General features: G+C 33.7%; 1 protein-coding gene across 5 annotated transcripts in view; it reads right to left on the bottom strand.

Annotated features, from left to right (window-relative positions):
• The window catches only part of LOC135195557 (ral guanine nucleotide dissociation stimulator-like), a 271022-nt gene that overhangs the window by 68652 nt on the left and 182707 nt on the right, over positions 1-19663 (bottom strand). The window contains exon 1 of one of the 5 annotated variants that reach the window (XM_064221832.1): positions 18059-18262. The exons of 3 other annotated variants lie outside the window; for them this stretch is intronic. In XM_064221832.1, coding sequence (XP_064077902.1) covers positions 18059-18079 — 21 coding nt within the window. In that variant the 5' untranslated portion in view covers positions 18080-18262. Of the gene's footprint in view, positions 1-11948; positions 12065-18058; positions 18263-19663 lie in introns of those variants that run through there. One more of the 5 variants, XM_064221833.1, reaches the window with a different exon arrangement.

Raw genomic sequence — 19663 nt, 5'->3', positions numbered from 1 at the left:
ATTCGATTTGCATGTGTTACTTAAATACACACATGCGCACAGATATTATATATATATATATATATATATATATATATATATATATATATATATATATATATATAATATATACATATTTATGCTTAAAAAAATCACAGTAGATGCACGTGACTTCATTAAATAAGCGAATACCACAGGTATTCGCTTATATATATATATATATATATATATATATATATATATATATATATATATATATATATATATATGTGTGTGTGTGTGTGTGTGTGTGTGTGTGTGTGTGTGTGTGTGTGTGTGTGTTAAAAAGAGCTCAACCACTGTAGACGCATAGTTACATTGAAAACCTGCATACATATTTACACAGCAGTTTAATGCGTATGTGTAAACAACAAATCAAGAACACATGCAGACACATACGTGTTTCACCACGGTACATCATTCAAGTATACATAGATACCCAACTTATGAGTTGCTCTTAAAATCACATGTTTCCGAAAGCTCTCTACCTGTGTAAATTCTACATTGCAGTTTAATACATATGTGTATAAACATAACTGAATAAAACCTGCAAACAAATGTGTATCTGCACAGTTCACCTTTACAAAGCTAGTAGTAGTATACACAAGCATACGATCTTGAAATCGCGCGCTGTCAAGAGCTCTCTACCATCGTACATTCAAAGCCTGCATGATACAATAAGCTACGCTGTCTGGAGTAATCACCAAAACCGGTCATTATAATATTATAAGGTTCGTGACTGAGAAGAGACAAGGTCGAACCCTTCGGGATCTGCAAAACAAAAGAGGGGTCAAATGATACCGCGAATTTTTCTTCGGCCATTACTAAACCACTCCTCTTCCCAAGCGAGGTGGATGGTCACCATCTTTGTGACGCCAGGTTATGATATATAATGAATAAATTTACCGAATTTATAAAGATGTTAATGATAATTTTGACGGTCCTGATCACTTGGCATTTCCAGAACTCGCTGCGTGACAAATGTGACGCCAAGTTATGATAGCAAATGAATAGAATAAACGTACTGGATGAATCAAGATGTTATAGCTAATTTGGAGGCCATTGATAATAATGTAACCTTTCCAAAACTTGTTAAGGGAAAATAGTCCATTTAATCTTCGCAGAGATGAATATTTAAAACTTGTTCGAGAGGTGATTACTAAATACCAAGAAAGAGTAATCTGTGATATAAGAGTTTTACGAGTTTTTTTTTTTTAAACAGGTCCAATATTTCTTGTCCCGTTTTGCAAGGTGGCGATCACACCCAACTTATACAAGAAGGAATATGTTAAGGAACACACTAGATTTATTACGAAATATTACAAAAATGATGTAATCGGTAACTGGGTTTGGGGAGAGAGAGAGAGAGAGAGAGAGAGAGAGAGAGAGAGAGAGGAGAGAGAGAAGAGAGAGAGAGAGAGAGAGAGAGAATGATATACATATATACTATATGTAATATGTATAATTATATACATTATACATGCATACATATATTATATATATATAAAAAAATACATATATATATATATTAGATAAATAGATAGATAAACCTATTTTATTATTAGGAGACTCATAAACATTCTAAAAGATACACACACACACACACACACACACACACACACATATATATATATATATATATATATATATATATATATATATATATATATATATATATATATATATATATTCTCAATAGTACCCAACAAGTTAAAAAACAAAGAAAAAAAGAAAGACAGCTGAACTCAACGGAACTTGAACTTCATAGCAATAGGAGAGACCTTGAAACCCTAGAATCGGGCCCAGACTGGCCCCCCAAAATCCCATCTTCATTGCACACAGAGTACTCTATAGCAGCAGCAACATCTTCGCACAGATTCAGAACAGGTTTGCTACCTCAAGGTGGTCGGCTGTTGCCCAGGGTAAACCTCTTCCAGTCCCTTTCTAGTCATCCCAGACGATAAACAAAAAAAGACACCTTCCTGGTTTGAATGTTTCCTATAACTTAGCATTATAATGTTCATTGAGCATTTTGGTGTCTTCTATAGTCTCTCTCTCTCTCTCTCTCTCTCTTTTTAATCTCAGACCAGTAAAGGAAAAAATCTACAAGTTATCCTTCAATATCTGTGAACCTCGATTTCAGAATAAACGTTAGATCGCGTCCATCATTTCAAATTTCCACCTCCACCACTCCCACCCGACAGATAGTCTCTCTCTCTCTCTCTCTCTCTCTCTCTCTCTCTCTCTCTCTCGAGAACGTATGACAAGTATAGAGCAAAAATCCAGGAGTTATCCTTCAAAATCTGGGATTTTCGATTTCCTAATAAACCTTTAGATAGCGTCTACAAATTCCAAATTTCCAGCTCAACAACTCCTGCTGCTACCAGATGGAAAGATTCTCTCTCTCTCTCTCTCTCTCTCTCTCTCTCTCTCTCTCTCTCTCTCTCTCTCTCTCCAGAAGACCGTGAGACAAGTTAGGGCAAAATCTACGAGTTATCCTTCAGGATCTGTAAATTTCGATTTCCAAATGAATCACAAGATCGCGTCTCCATTTAAATATTTTCCACTCAACCACTCCAACTCCCAACTCCCACAGACGGAAAGCTACTCCGCACAGCACTCATAAAGACATTGGATGATTAACGCTACTCCAGAAAGTTAAATATGAAATTAACGGAAACATTGCTTAAACAGCAAAGAACGTACCATGACGAACAGGACCTGTCTCTTATATTATTAAGAATTAGGAGATGAAACTGAGGGATACTAAAACGAAATAAAACTAATGAGTATAGAATTGAAAAAATTCTTAATCAAGCCTTTCAATGCACGGACTTTATTATTATTATTATTATTATTATTATTATTATTATTATTATTATTATTATTATTATTATTATACATGCGCCTCTCTACTAGGATTCAGTTCCGTGAATAAACTTAGGAATGAGTAGAAAAAAAAAAAAAAATTATGAACAAATAAATTGAAAAAATACACCAATAAGCAAATATACTGTTCTCGAGACTAAGAGCACGAGAGAGAGAGAGAGAGAGAGAGAGAGAGAGAGAGAGAGAGATGAAAAAAACAGAAGTATGAAGAAATACTACATTAATAACGCAATCATTACCTCAGTTTGAAGAGAGAGAGAGAGAGAGAGAGAGAGAGAGAGAGAGAGAGAGAGAGATGAAAAAAAACAGAAGTATGAAGAAATACTACATTAATAAAGCAATCATTACCTCAGTTTGAAGAGAGAGAGAGAGAGAGAGAGAGAGAGAGAGAGAGAGAGAGAGAGAGAGAGAGAGATCCAAGCAAACTGACGAAGTACGACAATTCGTTTCAAGGAAACCAATCAAGAATACAGTTATATAATTTCCTTGGCGCCCAATTATCTAACAGACTCAAGACCCAACCATCAGGATTATATTTTTTTCGTTTTTTTTTCTTTAATTCTTCCTACGTCACGAAGCAGTTGACGTAAGTCGTTAAAAAGACGTAAATGCAAGTCACCGGTCTGTCCTACGTAAGTGCAGCATTTTACAGTCCTGTAATTAATGCAGAGATTACAGGAATGAAGTTGGTTACAGTCAAGTCAATGAGAGTACGTCATAATTCAAATAGTATTAATATGATTATATACGATGGGATTATGTAAATAAATTCGCTTTATAAAGGGCTAAAAGAATATTTACTCTGCTTTATAAAAAGGACTTTACATGACGCTTAAAAACTGAAAAGATATTATATACAATGTAATTTGTAAGTAAAATGACATTCTGAATATAATTTGCGGTTTTAATTACATTTTACACGTAGTCTGCTATAAATTTCAAAGCTAGACGTAATCTGCTATAAAATTGCATTCTAAACGTAATCTGCTATAAAATTATATTCTAAATGTAATCTACAAAATTACATTTTAAATGTAATCTTCTTTAAAATTACATTCTAAATGTAATCTTCAATAAAATTACATTCTACATTTAATCTTCTATAAAATTACATTCTAAATATATGTCCTATAACATTACATTTTCAATATAATCTGCTATAAATTTACATTCTGAATATAATCTGCAACACAATTACATTCGAAATACAACTGTAAGAGAAAAATAGCTAAACAATAAATTATACTATTGCATAATTATATCCCTTATCTCGACTGCAAAACAAAATCACCGCCCTTGAAGACTGACATATTGACCCTGGCGTCACAATAAAATTGGTAATTAACGTAAAACAACATAATAAAGAAACAAACATTGCACAAGACTTCGCACAGTCTCCGCTACGAAGAAGAAGAAGAAGAAAAAAGTCATTATTCAGATAATGTGAATTGTAAAGGTTCCGAATAACGGCTTAGAGACGCCGTGACGTCATAGGGCTACATTAAGGGCAAATATATACACGTCACAACAAACTGCTTTATGCTTTATCTAGTCATGCAGAGGCCTGTGGGAAGATATATGTGGATTGAATACAAAAAATCTCGTCTCCCCAGCCTCTCCCTCATATTTCTTAACACTGACCAATTTGTCTAGTAAGAAGACCGTTCTCTCTCTCTCTCTCTCTCTCTCTCTCTCTCTCTCTATATATATATATATATACATTTTTTTTAACACTGATCAATTTGTCATAGTAAGCAGACCATTCTCTCTCTCTCTCTCTCTCTATCTCTCTCTCTCTGTATATATATATACATATACATACACATATATATAAATAAATATATATATATATATATATATATATATATATATATATATATATATATATATGAAGAACAAACAGGCCCATAAAACACTATTTTAACTATGCAACCATATATTTCGAGCACTTCCTTCCGTGCGTCTGATCACTGGTAGAATATGTATGTTTTACAAGAGTATATATACAAAAACCATATGCAGGTGTGGCAGTAAGTCTCTGTTTTATGGGCCTTTTATCTTCACATTATACTGTTGTATTACAGTGAAAAGACACACACACACACACACACACACACACACACACACACACACACACACACACACACATATATATATATATTATATAGTATATATATATATGTATATATATATATACTATATATATATATATATATATATATATATATATTTCTTAACACTGATTAATGTGTCTAGTAAGAAGACCATTTTCTTTTCTTAACACTGATTAATTTTGTCTAGTAAGCAGACCTCTCTCTCTCTCTCTCTCTCTCTCTCTCTCTCTCTCTCTCTCTCTCTCTCTCTCTCTCAGATATGAGGAGGAGAAACCTCTACCCAGTCATTCATTCACCTTATTAAGGCGATGAAGCCCCAAGTTACACACCGACTTTTTCTTATTCTCTCTTTCTCTATTTTTGTTTATTTGTTTCTCTCTCTCTCTCTCTCTCTCTCTTTCTTTCTTTACTTCTTGTTTTTCATGTGCTTGTACCGTTCGTCTGTAATTACATCGTATTCGTTCATACACTCGGCTGTAGAATTAGTAGCGTATAGTAGAATTCATTATTATGCTTCAATATCACGGAATTTCTTTAAATAAAGTTTTCTTCTGACAAAATTTTCTTTGAATAAAATTTTCTTTCAATAAAATTCTTCACATAAAATTTCCTTTAAATTAGATTTTCTTCGGACAATATTTTCTTTAAATAAAATTTTCCTTCAATAAAATGTTTTTCAAACAAAATATTCTTAAAATAACATTTTCTTTTAATAAAATTGTATTTAAATCAATTTCCTTTGAATAAAATTGTCTGTGAATAACATTTTCCTTAAGTACAAATTTCTTTGAATAAAATTTTCTTTCTTTTAATACAATTTTCTTTAAATGAAAATGCCTTTGAATTAAATTTTCTTTAATTAAACTGTCTTCAATTAAATTTTCTTTAATTAAACTGTCTTCAATTAAATTTTCTTTAATTAAACTGTCTTCAAATAAAATTTCTTTCAAATAAAATTTCTTTTAAATAATATTTTCTTTAAACAAAATATTTATCAAATAAAAATTTCAATTAACGAAACAGTTGACGAAAAATGACCACCGTAGAAGACTTCGTGGAGGGATGGGGGGAGGTGAGAGACTAGGGGATTAGGAGATTGGGGAGGGGGAGGGGGTTAGGGTGGTGAAAGGGTGGGGTGGATGAGTGGACACCACCATTTAGGAGCCCGGATGCCACCGACTGGTCGGGTGCGTTAGCACTTGGACATACCCGGCCCCCTATACCCTAGATCCCGGGCCACATGGACAACAACATCCACCCTCCCCCACCCCTACCCAACTGGGTACTCAACCGAGCTACTATACTACCCACCCATTTACACGTCTCTGTTATTTATATTATTTATGTGACTTTGTTTTCGTGAATGGGAAATTTTAATTTTATTGGCCGAGTGATGGTTTGATCAATTCTGAAAGTTTTTATTGAACGTTAACAAAATCTTCAAGAATATTATAGTAATTAATAAGTTGTTGTTTTGGTACTATGTGACAGTGAAGGAATATACGTTATGTATAATCTAAACTAAATCAAATTTAAACACTAAATTGATATATGCATATATATCATATGATATATATATATATATATATATATATATATATATATATATATTATATATATATATATATATATATATACTATAGTTGTATTACAGTAAAAAAGGCATCCATATATAATATATATATATATATATATATATATATATATATAAAAATATATATAAATATATATATATATATATATATATATATACACACACACACACACACACACACACACACATGCTCCTTGAAAGGTCTGAAACATTTGAAACATCAATGAGACATCCACCAGCAAGGCTACCCTCTTCCCTAAAATTCACACAATCCTACCTCTCCCAAACCGTAAATTCCTATCTCTCCCAAAGTTTAATTAACTGTCTCCAGCCAGGGGACCTTTTAACCTTTGGTCAGGTCAGATTTTCTACACACGACACTTCGCTTAGTCCTGCTGACTAGTGTACAGAAAAAAAAGAAAGAATCCTTGGTGGAGGTAAACACAATTAATTAGCATAACAAGACAAAATAAAAAGTGACGGGATCTCCTGATTAATTACCTCATTTGCAGGAATGTAAACAAAAATAAAAAATCAAAATTAAAAAAAATCATTACTCTCTGTAATATCAGAATTGCAGCGCAATAACAAACATCCGATCAAGTGAGCCAAGAATAATTATGAGCTTAATTTTCGAGACAATAAAAAAATAATAATAACTTCAAGGTTATTGATTAGAGGATATTTTTCTCACATTTGCTATTTTCGTATTTAGCTTTTAATCACTTTTTATTTATATTTGTCATTCACTAATTTATAATAAAATAATAATAATAATAATAATAATAATAATAATAATAATAAAATATAGCCAGTAACTACAGGCCTATCACCCTGCCTACCAATAATGTGAAGTTACTAACAGGTATCATCAGAGAAAGGCTATACAACTACCTAGAGGAGACAAACACCATCCCCCACCAACAGAAAGGCTGCAGAAGGAAGTGTAGGGGCACAAAAGACCAGCTCCTGATAGACAAAATGGTAATGAAAAACAGTAGGAGAAGGAAAACCAACCTAAGCATGGCATGGATAGACTATAAGAAAGCCTTCGACATGATACCACACATATGGCTAATAGAATGCCTGAAAATATATGTGGGGCAGAGGAAAACACCATCAGCTTCCTCAAAAAATATAATGCGCAACTGGAATACAATACTTACAAGCTCTGGAATAAGACTAGCAGAGGTTTAATATCAGGAGAGGGATATTCCAGGGCGACTCACTGTCCCCACTACTCTTCGTAGTAGCCATGATTCCCATGACAAAAGTACTACAGAAAGATGGATGCCGGGTACCAACTCAAGAAAAGAGGCAACAGAATCAACCATCTGAAGTTCATGGACGACATCAAGCTGTATGGTAAGAGCATCAAGGAAATAGATACCCTAGTCCAGACTGTAAGGATTGTATCTGGGGACCTCAGGATGGAGTTGGAATAGAAAAAATGCGCCTCAGTCAACATACAAAAAGGCAAAGTAACGAGAACTGAAGGGATAAAGCTACCAGATTGGAGCAACATCAAACACATAGATGAGACAGGATACAAATACCTGGGAATAATGGAAGGAGGGGATATAAAACACCAAGAGATGAAGGACATGATCAGGAAAGAATATATGCAGAGACTCAAGGCGATACTCAAGTCAAAACTCACGCCGGAAATATGATAAAAGCCATAAACACATGGGCAGTGCCAGTAATCAGATACAACGCAGGAATAGTGGATGGACGAAGGCCAGAACTCCGCAGCATAGATCAGAAAACCAGGAAACATATGACAACACACACTACACCAAAGAGCAAATACGGAGACTATACATAACACGAAAGGAAGGAGGGAGAGGACTACTAAGTATAGAGGACTGAGTCAACATCGAGAACAGAGCATGGGGCAATATCTGAAAACCAGTGAAGACGAGTGGCTCAAAGAGTGCAATGGGAAGAAGGACAATAAAAGTAGACGAAGACCCAGAAATATACGAGACAGGAGAATGACAAACAGAATAGAGGACTGGCACAACAAACCAATGCACGGACAATACATGAGACAGACTAAATAAAGAACTAGCCAGCGATGACAATTGGCAATGGCTACAGAGGGGAGAGCTAAAAAAGGAAACTGAAGGTGGATGATAACAGCGGCACAAGATCAGGCCCTAAGAACCAGATATGTTCAAAGAAACGATAGACGGAAAATAACATCTCTCCCATATGTAGAAGTGCAATACGAAAAATGAAACCATAAACCACATAGCAAGCGAATGCCCGGCACTTGCACTGAACCAGTACAAAAAGAGGCATGATTCAGTGGCAAAAAACAAAAGCCCTCCACTGGAGCCTGTGCAAGAAACATCAGCTACCTTGCAGTAATAAGTGGTACGAGCACCAACCAATGAGGGAGTGATAGAAAACGATCACGCAAAGATCCTCTGGGACTATGGTATCAGAACAGATAGGGATGATACGTGCAAACAGACCAGGACGGTGACGTTGATTGACAAAGTCAAGAAGAAAGTATCACTCATTGATGGTCGCAATACCATGGGACACCAGAGTTGAAGAGAAAGAGAGGGAAAAAATGGATAAGTATCAAGATCTGAAAATAGAAATAAGAAGGATATGGGATATGCCAGTGGAAATCGTACCCATAATCATAGGAGCACTAGGCACGATCCCAAGATCCCTGAAAAGGAATCTAGAAAAACTAGAGGCTGAAGTAGCTCCAGGACTCATGCAGAATGCAACCCGGAACCCCACACTATAAATACCACCCAGTCGAATTGGAGGACTGTGATAGAGCAAAAAAAAAAACAAAAAAAAAAATATATATAATAAAATAATAATAATAATAATAATAATAATAATAATAATAATAATAACAATTCAAAAACTTATTCCTTTTCGAAACTAATAATAATAATCACAACAACAACAACAACAACAACAACAACAACAACAACAACAACAATAATAATAATAATAATAGATAATAATAATAATTAAAGAACTTATTCCCAACACATATAGCACAAATTACAATACAAGATTTTTCACTGTATAACCAAATGTTTAGTATTTTGTACTCACCAAATACCTGCACCTTTTTCTTATAATTAGCAAAAGCCGTCACTACACTCACCTGTAACAAGAAATACAGACAATAATTAGGATTGTTGTACAGGTAGAGACAATGTTCCAAAACAAATTATTATGGGGGCGTACAGATGTTATATGAACCTACAGGTATAAGAAATAAAGACAATAATTAGAAAATGTTGTAAAAAATTATTAGTTTTTTGAGCTTACAAATATATTTCCTTACAGGTATCATATATTTTGTTCCTTTTAATATAATCGTAATACAAAATAATGCATATACTTTTCATCAATCGTAAATATGAAAGTATACATATCAATTAAGAAACTTGAGTTAAAAGAAAATAACACAGAATATACAAGGACTGCATAAAAGGTGAAATAGACATGGAAAGTATTAAAATACACCATAAATATAAAATACAAAAATAAAATATTAAAGATAAATAAAAACATGTATTTCGAACGGAAGTAGAATGTTAGTGAAATAGACATTCAAGTAAATATTCAAAATTAATTCCCAAACATGCTCGAATACAGCTGCTAAACATGCTGGAATACAATTCCTAAACATGCTGGAATATAATTCCCAAACATGCTCGAATAAAGTTCCTAAACATGCTGGAATACAATTCCTGAAAATGCTGGAATATAATTCCCAAACTTGCTGGAATACAATTCCCAACTTGCTGGAATACAATTCCTAAACATGCTGGAATATAATTCCCAAACATGCTGGAATACAATTCCCAAAGTTGCTTGAATACAATTCCTGAACATGCTGGAATATAATTCCCAAACATGCTGGAATACAATTCCCAAACATGATTGAATACAATTCCCAAACTTGCTGGAATACAATTCCCGAAAATGTTGGAATATAATTCCCAAACTTGCTGGAATACAATTCCCGAAAATGCTGGAATATAATTCCCAAACTTGCTGGACCCCAACATCCTAGAATACAATTCCCAAAACATGCTGGAACGTTGAATCCTTGGGCATATTTACAAATAACAAAGGAAGGACTACCCTCAGTCATTTCACAAATCTCTTCTCTCTCTCTCTCTCTCTCTCTCTCTCTCTCTCTCTCTCTCTCTCTCTCTCAGCTTCAACCCACAGCCGTCGATTAACAAACAATTGCAGAATTTCCTGCTAAGATGACTATAAGGTTCTGGGATCAAAGGAGAGAGAGAGAGAGAGAGAGAGAGAGAGACTTCCGTCACCACTGATGTCTAAAGTGACGCAACAGGGTTCGACTTGGTTTATCCCGGGAGCATTTGGGGGACGCCTGAATTAATAATCGGGGGGTGGGGGTGGGGGGGGGTGGGGGGGGGGAAGGAAGGTTGTTGCTGCCGCTGCTGTTGTGGTTCCTTGTTGTTGTTATATTCAGTTGGCCTTATGCCAGCGAGTGTCATGCTCTCGTGAGAAATTTGTCAAGTTAAAGAAGGTAGATTCTATTTAAATTTGAAACTCTTTATTTATTTATTTATTTATCTTTCTCGTATACTTATCTATTTATCTATTTAATTTCATCAGTAATTTAATTTCATTTCCTCTCTCTCCCTTTTATCTTTTTTTTATCTTTTTTTATCTCTTAAGATATGGAAACTCGCACTTGTTCCACAGGAATTTCAGGCCAATTTAAATTATCAATAATAATAAATAATAAATAATAATAATAATAATAATAATAATAATATAATAATAATAATAATAAATAATAATAATAAGGGAGTGCCTCTCCGTCATATGCCAGTGGAAAATCGTACCCATAATCATAGGAGCACTAGGCACGATCCCAAGATCCCTGAAAAGGAATCTGGAAAAACTAGAGGCTGAAGTAGCTCCAGGACTCATGCAGAAGAGTGTGATCCTAGAAACGGCGCACATAGTAAGAAAAGTGATGGATTCCTAAGGAGGCAGGATGCAATCCGGAACCCCCCCACAAACTATAATTACCACCCAGTCGAATTGGAGGACTGTGATAGACCAAAAAATGAATGAATAAATAAATAAATAATAATAATAATAATAATATTTCCATTCCCAAGTCTGAATCAGCTTTCGGCATTCCTTCATCAAACCCAAGTTTCCGTCGACTGAATTCATAAATAAACAAAACCTCAAACCCGACACATTAATGTATAGTCACAGGAAACTTATGATACATCAAACACATTTAAAAAACGTACGAAAGTTAAAACATGTTTTACCCCATTCTCTCTCACCTCTTGGAAGTGTCTCTTCATAGTTTATATGAATCCTGGTCTGAACTCTGGGAAACCATGAATGATTTAATGTTTTTCTTGTACGATATTCTCCTCAATATTATTTAACACGTGTGTATTTCCAGCTTTGGTTTAAAAATAACTAAAACTATTTTCACATGGTTTGAAAATGAAATAAAAATATTATCAAGTAGTTTAAAAATGAACTAAAAATATCATAACATAGTTGAAAGATGAAGTAAAAATAAGTAAATATATTTTCACTTGCTTTAAAAATGAACTAAAAATATTATCACATAGTTTAAAAACGAACTAAAAATATTTTCAAGGGGTTTAAAAATGAAATCAAAATATTTTCACCGAGTTTTTAAAACAAGTTTTTCTTGCACGAAATTCTCCTAAGTAATGATTTAATACCGAGTGTATTTACCACTTTGGTTTAAGATGAACTAAAACTATTTTCAATAAACTGTTTAGCATCAGTGCAATCATTTACAAAACTTAAAAAAAATCGATCATTTGAAACGAAAAAAGATATTTTCACCAACTGCTTAGTATCAGTGCAATCATTTGCAAAACTTATAAAACGAAAGATATTTGAAATTCACGAGAGTTTCTCACTAAAATTAAATTCATAAATTTCGTTTACATAAACACAGTGATTATTCATCATCAAAAAAAAGAAAGATAATTCGTAAACATGAATATTTCTCACTGAAGTTATAGATATCTAGATTTTGCTTGTATATGCACAATGATTTTAAGTGAACTTTTCCTAGAAACTCTAATATTCATCACCAAAAAAAAAAAAAAAAAAAATCGTAAACATGAATATTTCTCACTGAAGTTATATTTTACGATTTTGCTCGCATAAACACGACGATTTTAAACGAACTTTTCATCGAAACTCCACCACAACGAGAATCCACTTCACAGAAATAAAATATATTAAAAAAAAAAAAAGTCGAAAAGATTCCCGACTAGCAGCAAGCACGGAGCACCGTTCACACACACAGCGGCACCCAGTGCCATATGACGGAGAGGCACTCCCTTTGTCGTCGTCTTCTTCTTCCTTCCCCTACTCCTCCTCCTCCCTCTCTCTCTCTCTCTCCTCCAGACGTCTCATCACTCATTCCGTGGACGCTCCTTCCCCTTCCCCTCTCCCCCTACCCCCTACCCTCCTCCTACCCCTCCACCTTCTTCCTCGTCACCTTTGGAGGAGGAGGAGGAGGAGGCACTGCTAATCAATTGTCTGTGGCAACCATCCCTTTCCACCTGTCCGCTGGAATGCACTGCGAGGGGGGGGGGGGGGGGGCAAGAGGGTTTTGTTCCTTTGGCACCCCCCTGTGGGGGAGGGGATGGGGGAGGGGGAAGGGGAGAGGGGAGGAGAGGGGGGAAGTTTGAAAATCCAGACAGGGTCGAATTCAAATAGAATAATGTAAGCACGCATGCACAAGGAACTAAAAAAAAAATCATACAGGTAAATGCAAACTGACAGTATGCATGAGCAAGCACTGTTAATTTATCCAGAGAGAGAGAGAGAGAGAGAGAGAGAGAGAAATAATACCTTAACTGCAAAAAATTATGATGACGAAAGATAAGGAACCACACACACTCACAATAAACCTAAATAATGGTAAGAGATAATAAAAAAAAAATGCGTAAATAAAAAGAAAAAAAAACAAGAAACTTAATCAAGCAAAACTTCATGTATCCAGATAGATAGATACATACATACAGAGAGAGAGAGAGAGAGAGAGAGAGAGAGAGAGAGAGAGAGAGAGAGAGGAAACAATACCTTAAACTGCTAAACATTACGATGACGAAAGATAAGGAATCACACACACACACACAAACCCAAATACCAATAATCGGTAATTAAAAAACTAAATAAATGCGTAAATAAAAAGACAGGAAAAAAAATTATCATGATGAAAGATAAGGAACAATACACACACACACACACACACACACACACACACACACACGTAAAAACCGAATAACAATAAAAGATAATACAAAAAAAGAAAAATGCGTAAATAAAAAAAAAGGGCAAAAAAATATAATGACGAAAGATAAGGAAACCCCGCCCCAACCCCCACCCCCCCACACACGCAAAAAACCGAATAACAATTAACGGCAATAAAAGAAATACATAAATGCGTAAAAAATTAATAAAAAAAATAAGAAACTTTACCAAGCAAAACTTCATGAAGAGAGCGACGAAGCACGAGCTATCATTCCCAGCTCCATCCAAAGCGACCAGAACAAGAACTGACATAACTTCGCAGGAACTGAGATAACACACTGATTTCGATGTTATCTCGATTGTATTGTGCGTTATCGATTTTCATTATCTCTGTCGCCTCAAGCTAGAGAGAGAGAGAGAGAGAGAGAGAGAGAGAGAGAGAGTGTTTGCATAACAGAGGAAACCACATCCCACACATATCAGAAGGGTATCACACATCGATGATGAGAGAGAGAGAGAGATAGAGAGAGACGAGAGAGAGAGAGAGAGAGAGAGAGAGAGTTACCTTTTATATTTAACTTATATTTATATATATAATATATATATATATATATATCATATATATATGTAATATAATATAGGTATATATATATATATATATATACATATACATATATATATAGATATATATATATATATTTATATATATATATAATATTTGCTATTACAATATTCACTTTGTGTTTTCAGCTAATCAGTCAAAAGCCAAATACAGTCTCCCCCTTAATACTAATTATTCAATTAACGAGAAAATATCGACTCTTATTTCGCTGAAATAAACAGTGCAGCAACCCTCCGATTATGTAGTACTCCTGCAAGGGGGGGGGGGGGGGGGTGTCCCTATACAGCGGATATCTGATACTGGCTCTGGGACACTCATACGTAAGAGTGCACAGATTCAGCGAATTTGCAGTAGACTCCATTTCAGTATTCTCAGAAACATAAAGGATAATGGATTGGAAATCACTGAGATGGAATAGGTCAAATTTAGGTCGAAGGTCGATCAGGCGAAAAAGAAATGGAGAGTAAAAAGTTTAATTTTTAACATTTTTTTTTTAAGGTTAACACACATGGAATGTTACATAGAATTCCAGTATTCTCAGAAACATAAAGGATAATGGATAGGAAATCACTGAGATGGAATAGGTCAAATTTAGGTCAGAGGTCGATCAGGCGAAAAAGAAATTGAGGGTAAAAAAGTTTTTTTTTTTTCTTCTTCTTTCTTAAGGTTAACACACACGGAATGTTACATAGAATTTAGGCCAAAGGCCCAGGAACTGGGACCTATGAGGTCATTCAGCGCTGAAAGTGAAATTGACAGTAAAAAGGAAAACCTCATAGCAGTTGCACCAAGAAAAGATAGTAGAAAGTCAGACAGAAGAGAGAATATGAACGGAGGTACGGTAAAAGGAAATGAAAGAGGTTGCAGCTACGGGCTATAGGGACGCCGCAGAGAACCTAAGGTAATGCTTACAGTGCACCCCGTGAGGTGCACTGAGGGCACTACCTCCCTTACGGAGAAATGACTTAAGAAAGCCATTAAAAAAAAAAAAAATATATATATATATATATAATATATATATATATATATATATATAATATTATATATATATATAATATATATATATATATATATATATATATATTTGCAAACAAAACAAAGTTTGTTTGTTTGTATACTGTGGCATTACTCATCATATACTTTATTCATCTAATTACAAGGTATCTCTCGTCAAATACCAATAATAATGAATATTGTTTCTCGTAAAATTATCTTAAAAATCAGATACATTCATAACCTTACTCAGGCACTATCTATTATTAAGTAAACGCCACACAGAAATCACCTCTATGTAGTCTTCAATTTAGGTCGAAATTTATACGGAAATATTCATTAGTAAACGCCACACAAAAATCACCTTTATGTAGTCTTCAATATAAGTAGAAATTTATACAGAAATATTCCTTAGTAAATGACACAGAAATCTCCTTTATGAAGTCTTCAATTTGGGTCGAAATTTATACAGAAATATTCAAGAGTGAATGTCACACAAAAATCACCTTTATGTAGTCTTCAATTTAGGTCGAAATTCATGGAGATATTTATAAGTAAATGCCATACAAATATCATCTTTATGTATTCTTCAATTTAGGTCGAAATTTATACAGAAAAATCCATTAGTAAACGCCACACAGAAATCACCTTTATGTAGTCTTCAATTTAGGTCGAAATTTATACAGAAATATCCATTAGTAAACGCCACACAGAAATCACCTTTATGAAGTCTTCAATTTAGGTCGAAATTTATAGAGTAATATTCATTGTAAATGACAAAAAGAAGCACAAATTCGTATCCTCGGCAGAGACTTGGCTGCACCTCCCTTCAGTCAATTGTACCAAATATAATCTGAATTGATGCTCTAGATACAATCAGATCAGGCAAGGAAGCATAATAATAAAAGCATGCATGCAAAAGCATAATCGTACATGGTAAAGTTTAGACAAACGTGCATGCACATAATATACACACGTACATAAGCACATACATATATACATACATATATATATATATACATAAATAAATATATATACATATATATATATATATATATATATATATATATAATATATATATATATATATATATATACATCGAGCTACAAATGTTCATTAATATCTAATTCGCTCTACCTCGGAATTAGTAGCTCGATGTATGTATATGAGTCACGGTAATGTGATATGACTCACAAATGTGTGTATATATAATATATATATATATATATATATATATATATATAGTTATTATATAGTATATATATATATCACACACTTCATAACTTGTTTTGATGCACATACACATTTGCTAATATGTATACATGCCCGAACACATAAATACTTGCAAACTTGTATACATGCATACATACATTCGAGCGTGCTAACTTGCATTCATGCATCTAAAAATAAGTACTTGTAACCTTCATACATGCATTTGCACACAAGTACTTAGTAGATGGTATATCCTACATGCATCAACACTTAACACATGCTAACTTGTATAGAATGTCCCCATAGAAGAGTTGTCTATTAAAATGTCTTGTAATTATACAAAGCAACTCCCCAGATATAAAGTATAAAGTATAAAGCGGAAGAAGGTAAAGTCATTTACAAGGTATTTCTTCCAGTATACCTTGGCATAACATTTAACATTCACGATAATTGAAAGCGTCAATTAATTTCTTCACAATCTGGTTATAAAGTAATATAGAAGAGAAAGCTTCAGAGTGGGATACTTAAAAAGTACAAACTATGACAAGAAAAATGATGAAAAGTAAATAAAAGTAAACAGACAAGATGAATAAAACATCAAAAATAAAAAATATAAACTTTAGACGAACTGAATACTACAAAATCTATTCTATAAATCTCGAAGAAAACTAAAAAAAATATCTCATAAACAAAGCATGACAGAAAACATTAATAAACCTAAGTATTAAAAAATGTAACCTTCAGAATTGAAACAGTCAAGCAAACAAAGCATCTAGATAAAACTGCAGCAAACAAAGCAAATACTAAAAACTGAAAACCAAAATCCTTTAAACAATATCAATTTTGAACTTACCTCATTTTGAAAGCATCGCATAAACAAAGCATTTCCAGAAATTCACACAAAAATTGCAAAACATTTCCTTAAACAAAGCATGAAAAAAAGAAGTAAAAAACTAAGGAGTTGAAAAAACCTGAATTCTACCTAATCCTCAACTAATTGCAAAAACAGCATAAAATCAATAATATAAACAAAGCATTGAATGAAAACTAGAAAACAAACTCCCACACAAAGCATGGAAAAAACCTCAGAGTATTGAAGAAATTGAACCCTAAAACCACACACACACAAAGCCTTTCAAAAAAAACTATCTCACAAACAAAGCACTCAAAAAACTCCTAAACAAAGTATGAAAAAAAAAACATAGGAAACAAACTAACTATAAAAAACTATGTTGAAAAAACTCACTTACACAAAACTGAAAAAATCACTAAATCTAAATTAAAAAAAAAAATGAACTCTCAAAATGAACTCACCTCATCGCGTATGAACCTCATCTTAGCATGGTGCGCAGGAAGGAGGAGGGGGAGTGGGAGGGGGAGAGGGGGGAGCCATAGCCCCTAACCAGACACTCTCCTTGCTAGCAGCGACTCCAGGAAGGGCCACTTCACCATATTTCATACTCACTTCCAATTTGATCAGTATTTTTTTTTGTCTTTTTTATAACACTTACTTTTTTCTTGTTGTTTTTCTAAATATAATAAAGTCTTAATTTTGTTCGACTTAATGTCTTCTGTTTATAAATAAAATATATTATATATTATGAAAATTAATATTGATAGGTATTCTGGTAAGTTTCGTACACAAAAAGCATATTATATTAAAAAGCATAAGATATTATATTAATAAAATACCAGTATATATATAATATATATATATATATATTATATATATATATATATATATATATATATATATATATATATATGTGTGTGTGTGTGTGTGTGTGTGTATGTGTGTGTGTGTGTGTGTGTGTGTGTATGACAGTGATTACGTATGTGAGCAGACGTCTGCGCGTGAGTACGACCATAACGCAAACACACACACACGCACACACAAATACGCCTCTGACTAGACTAGACCAGGGCGTTCAACTCCCATCCATTACCCGAAGCAACGTTATATACTTTTCAAGGTCACTCCGCAAAACACAGACTGGTGACGGAACAGAAGTGCGTAAGGGTTAGATAGACGAGTGTACTCGACACACGCAAACACTTTTAAACTACACCCCCCAAAAAAACTGCGCATCACGTGTACTCGATAGAAGAGTAGAAGAGAGAGAGAGAGGAGAGGAGAGAGAGAGAAGGCAAAAGATAAAGAAAGAGGAGAGAGAAAGAGGGAGGAAAAAGAATGAGAGGAGAGAGAGAAGAGAGAGAGAGAGAGAGGAGAGAGAGAGAGAGAGAGAGAGAGAGAGGCATCAATTTCCCCATTAAAATTTGGGTTAAAAATAACAAGAAACAACTGTCTGCATTGACGTAATAATAATAATAATAATAATAATAATAATAATAATAATAATAATAATAATAATAATCTTACAAAGCATGAATTCACCTGAATGTATGATCTATTTGGTATAAGTTATGTATACACTTTTCCATTAAATTACAACAGAAGAGATAAAGTTATGCATATGAATGCACGCATGCCTACGAAATACTATACGTATGTATACAATGTATATTATAGACAATGGTGTGTATTATACATATAATAAATATTCGAGTACTATACATATTTTTAATGTTTTTTTACAGCTTATTAGTATATACTGTATTGGAATTATTATTATTATTATTACTATTATTATTATTATTATTATTATTATTATTATTATATTATCAGTTATTATTTCAGTAAAATGAAACCTAATTCACATGGAACAAGCACACTAAAGGGCCCACCGCTGCAGACCCCACACTGCAGCAGTAACTGATCGTCATACAGAACCAGTGATATTCCATGGACTTGGGGGAGCCGCCACGAACCCGCGACGTCATAGCGGCATGTCACGACACTAACCACCATACCAGAGGACCAGCTTGATATCATCAGTGACATTTTCCTTTCCAGTGAAT

This window comes from Macrobrachium nipponense, chromosome 16, assembly GCF_015104395.2.
Source record: "Macrobrachium nipponense isolate FS-2020 chromosome 16, ASM1510439v2, whole genome shotgun sequence".
Classification (NCBI taxonomy): domain Eukaryota; kingdom Metazoa; phylum Arthropoda; class Malacostraca; order Decapoda; family Palaemonidae; genus Macrobrachium; species Macrobrachium nipponense.
The sequence above is the reverse complement of the archived record's forward strand: the minus strand, read 5'-3'. Positions and strand labels throughout refer to the sequence as shown.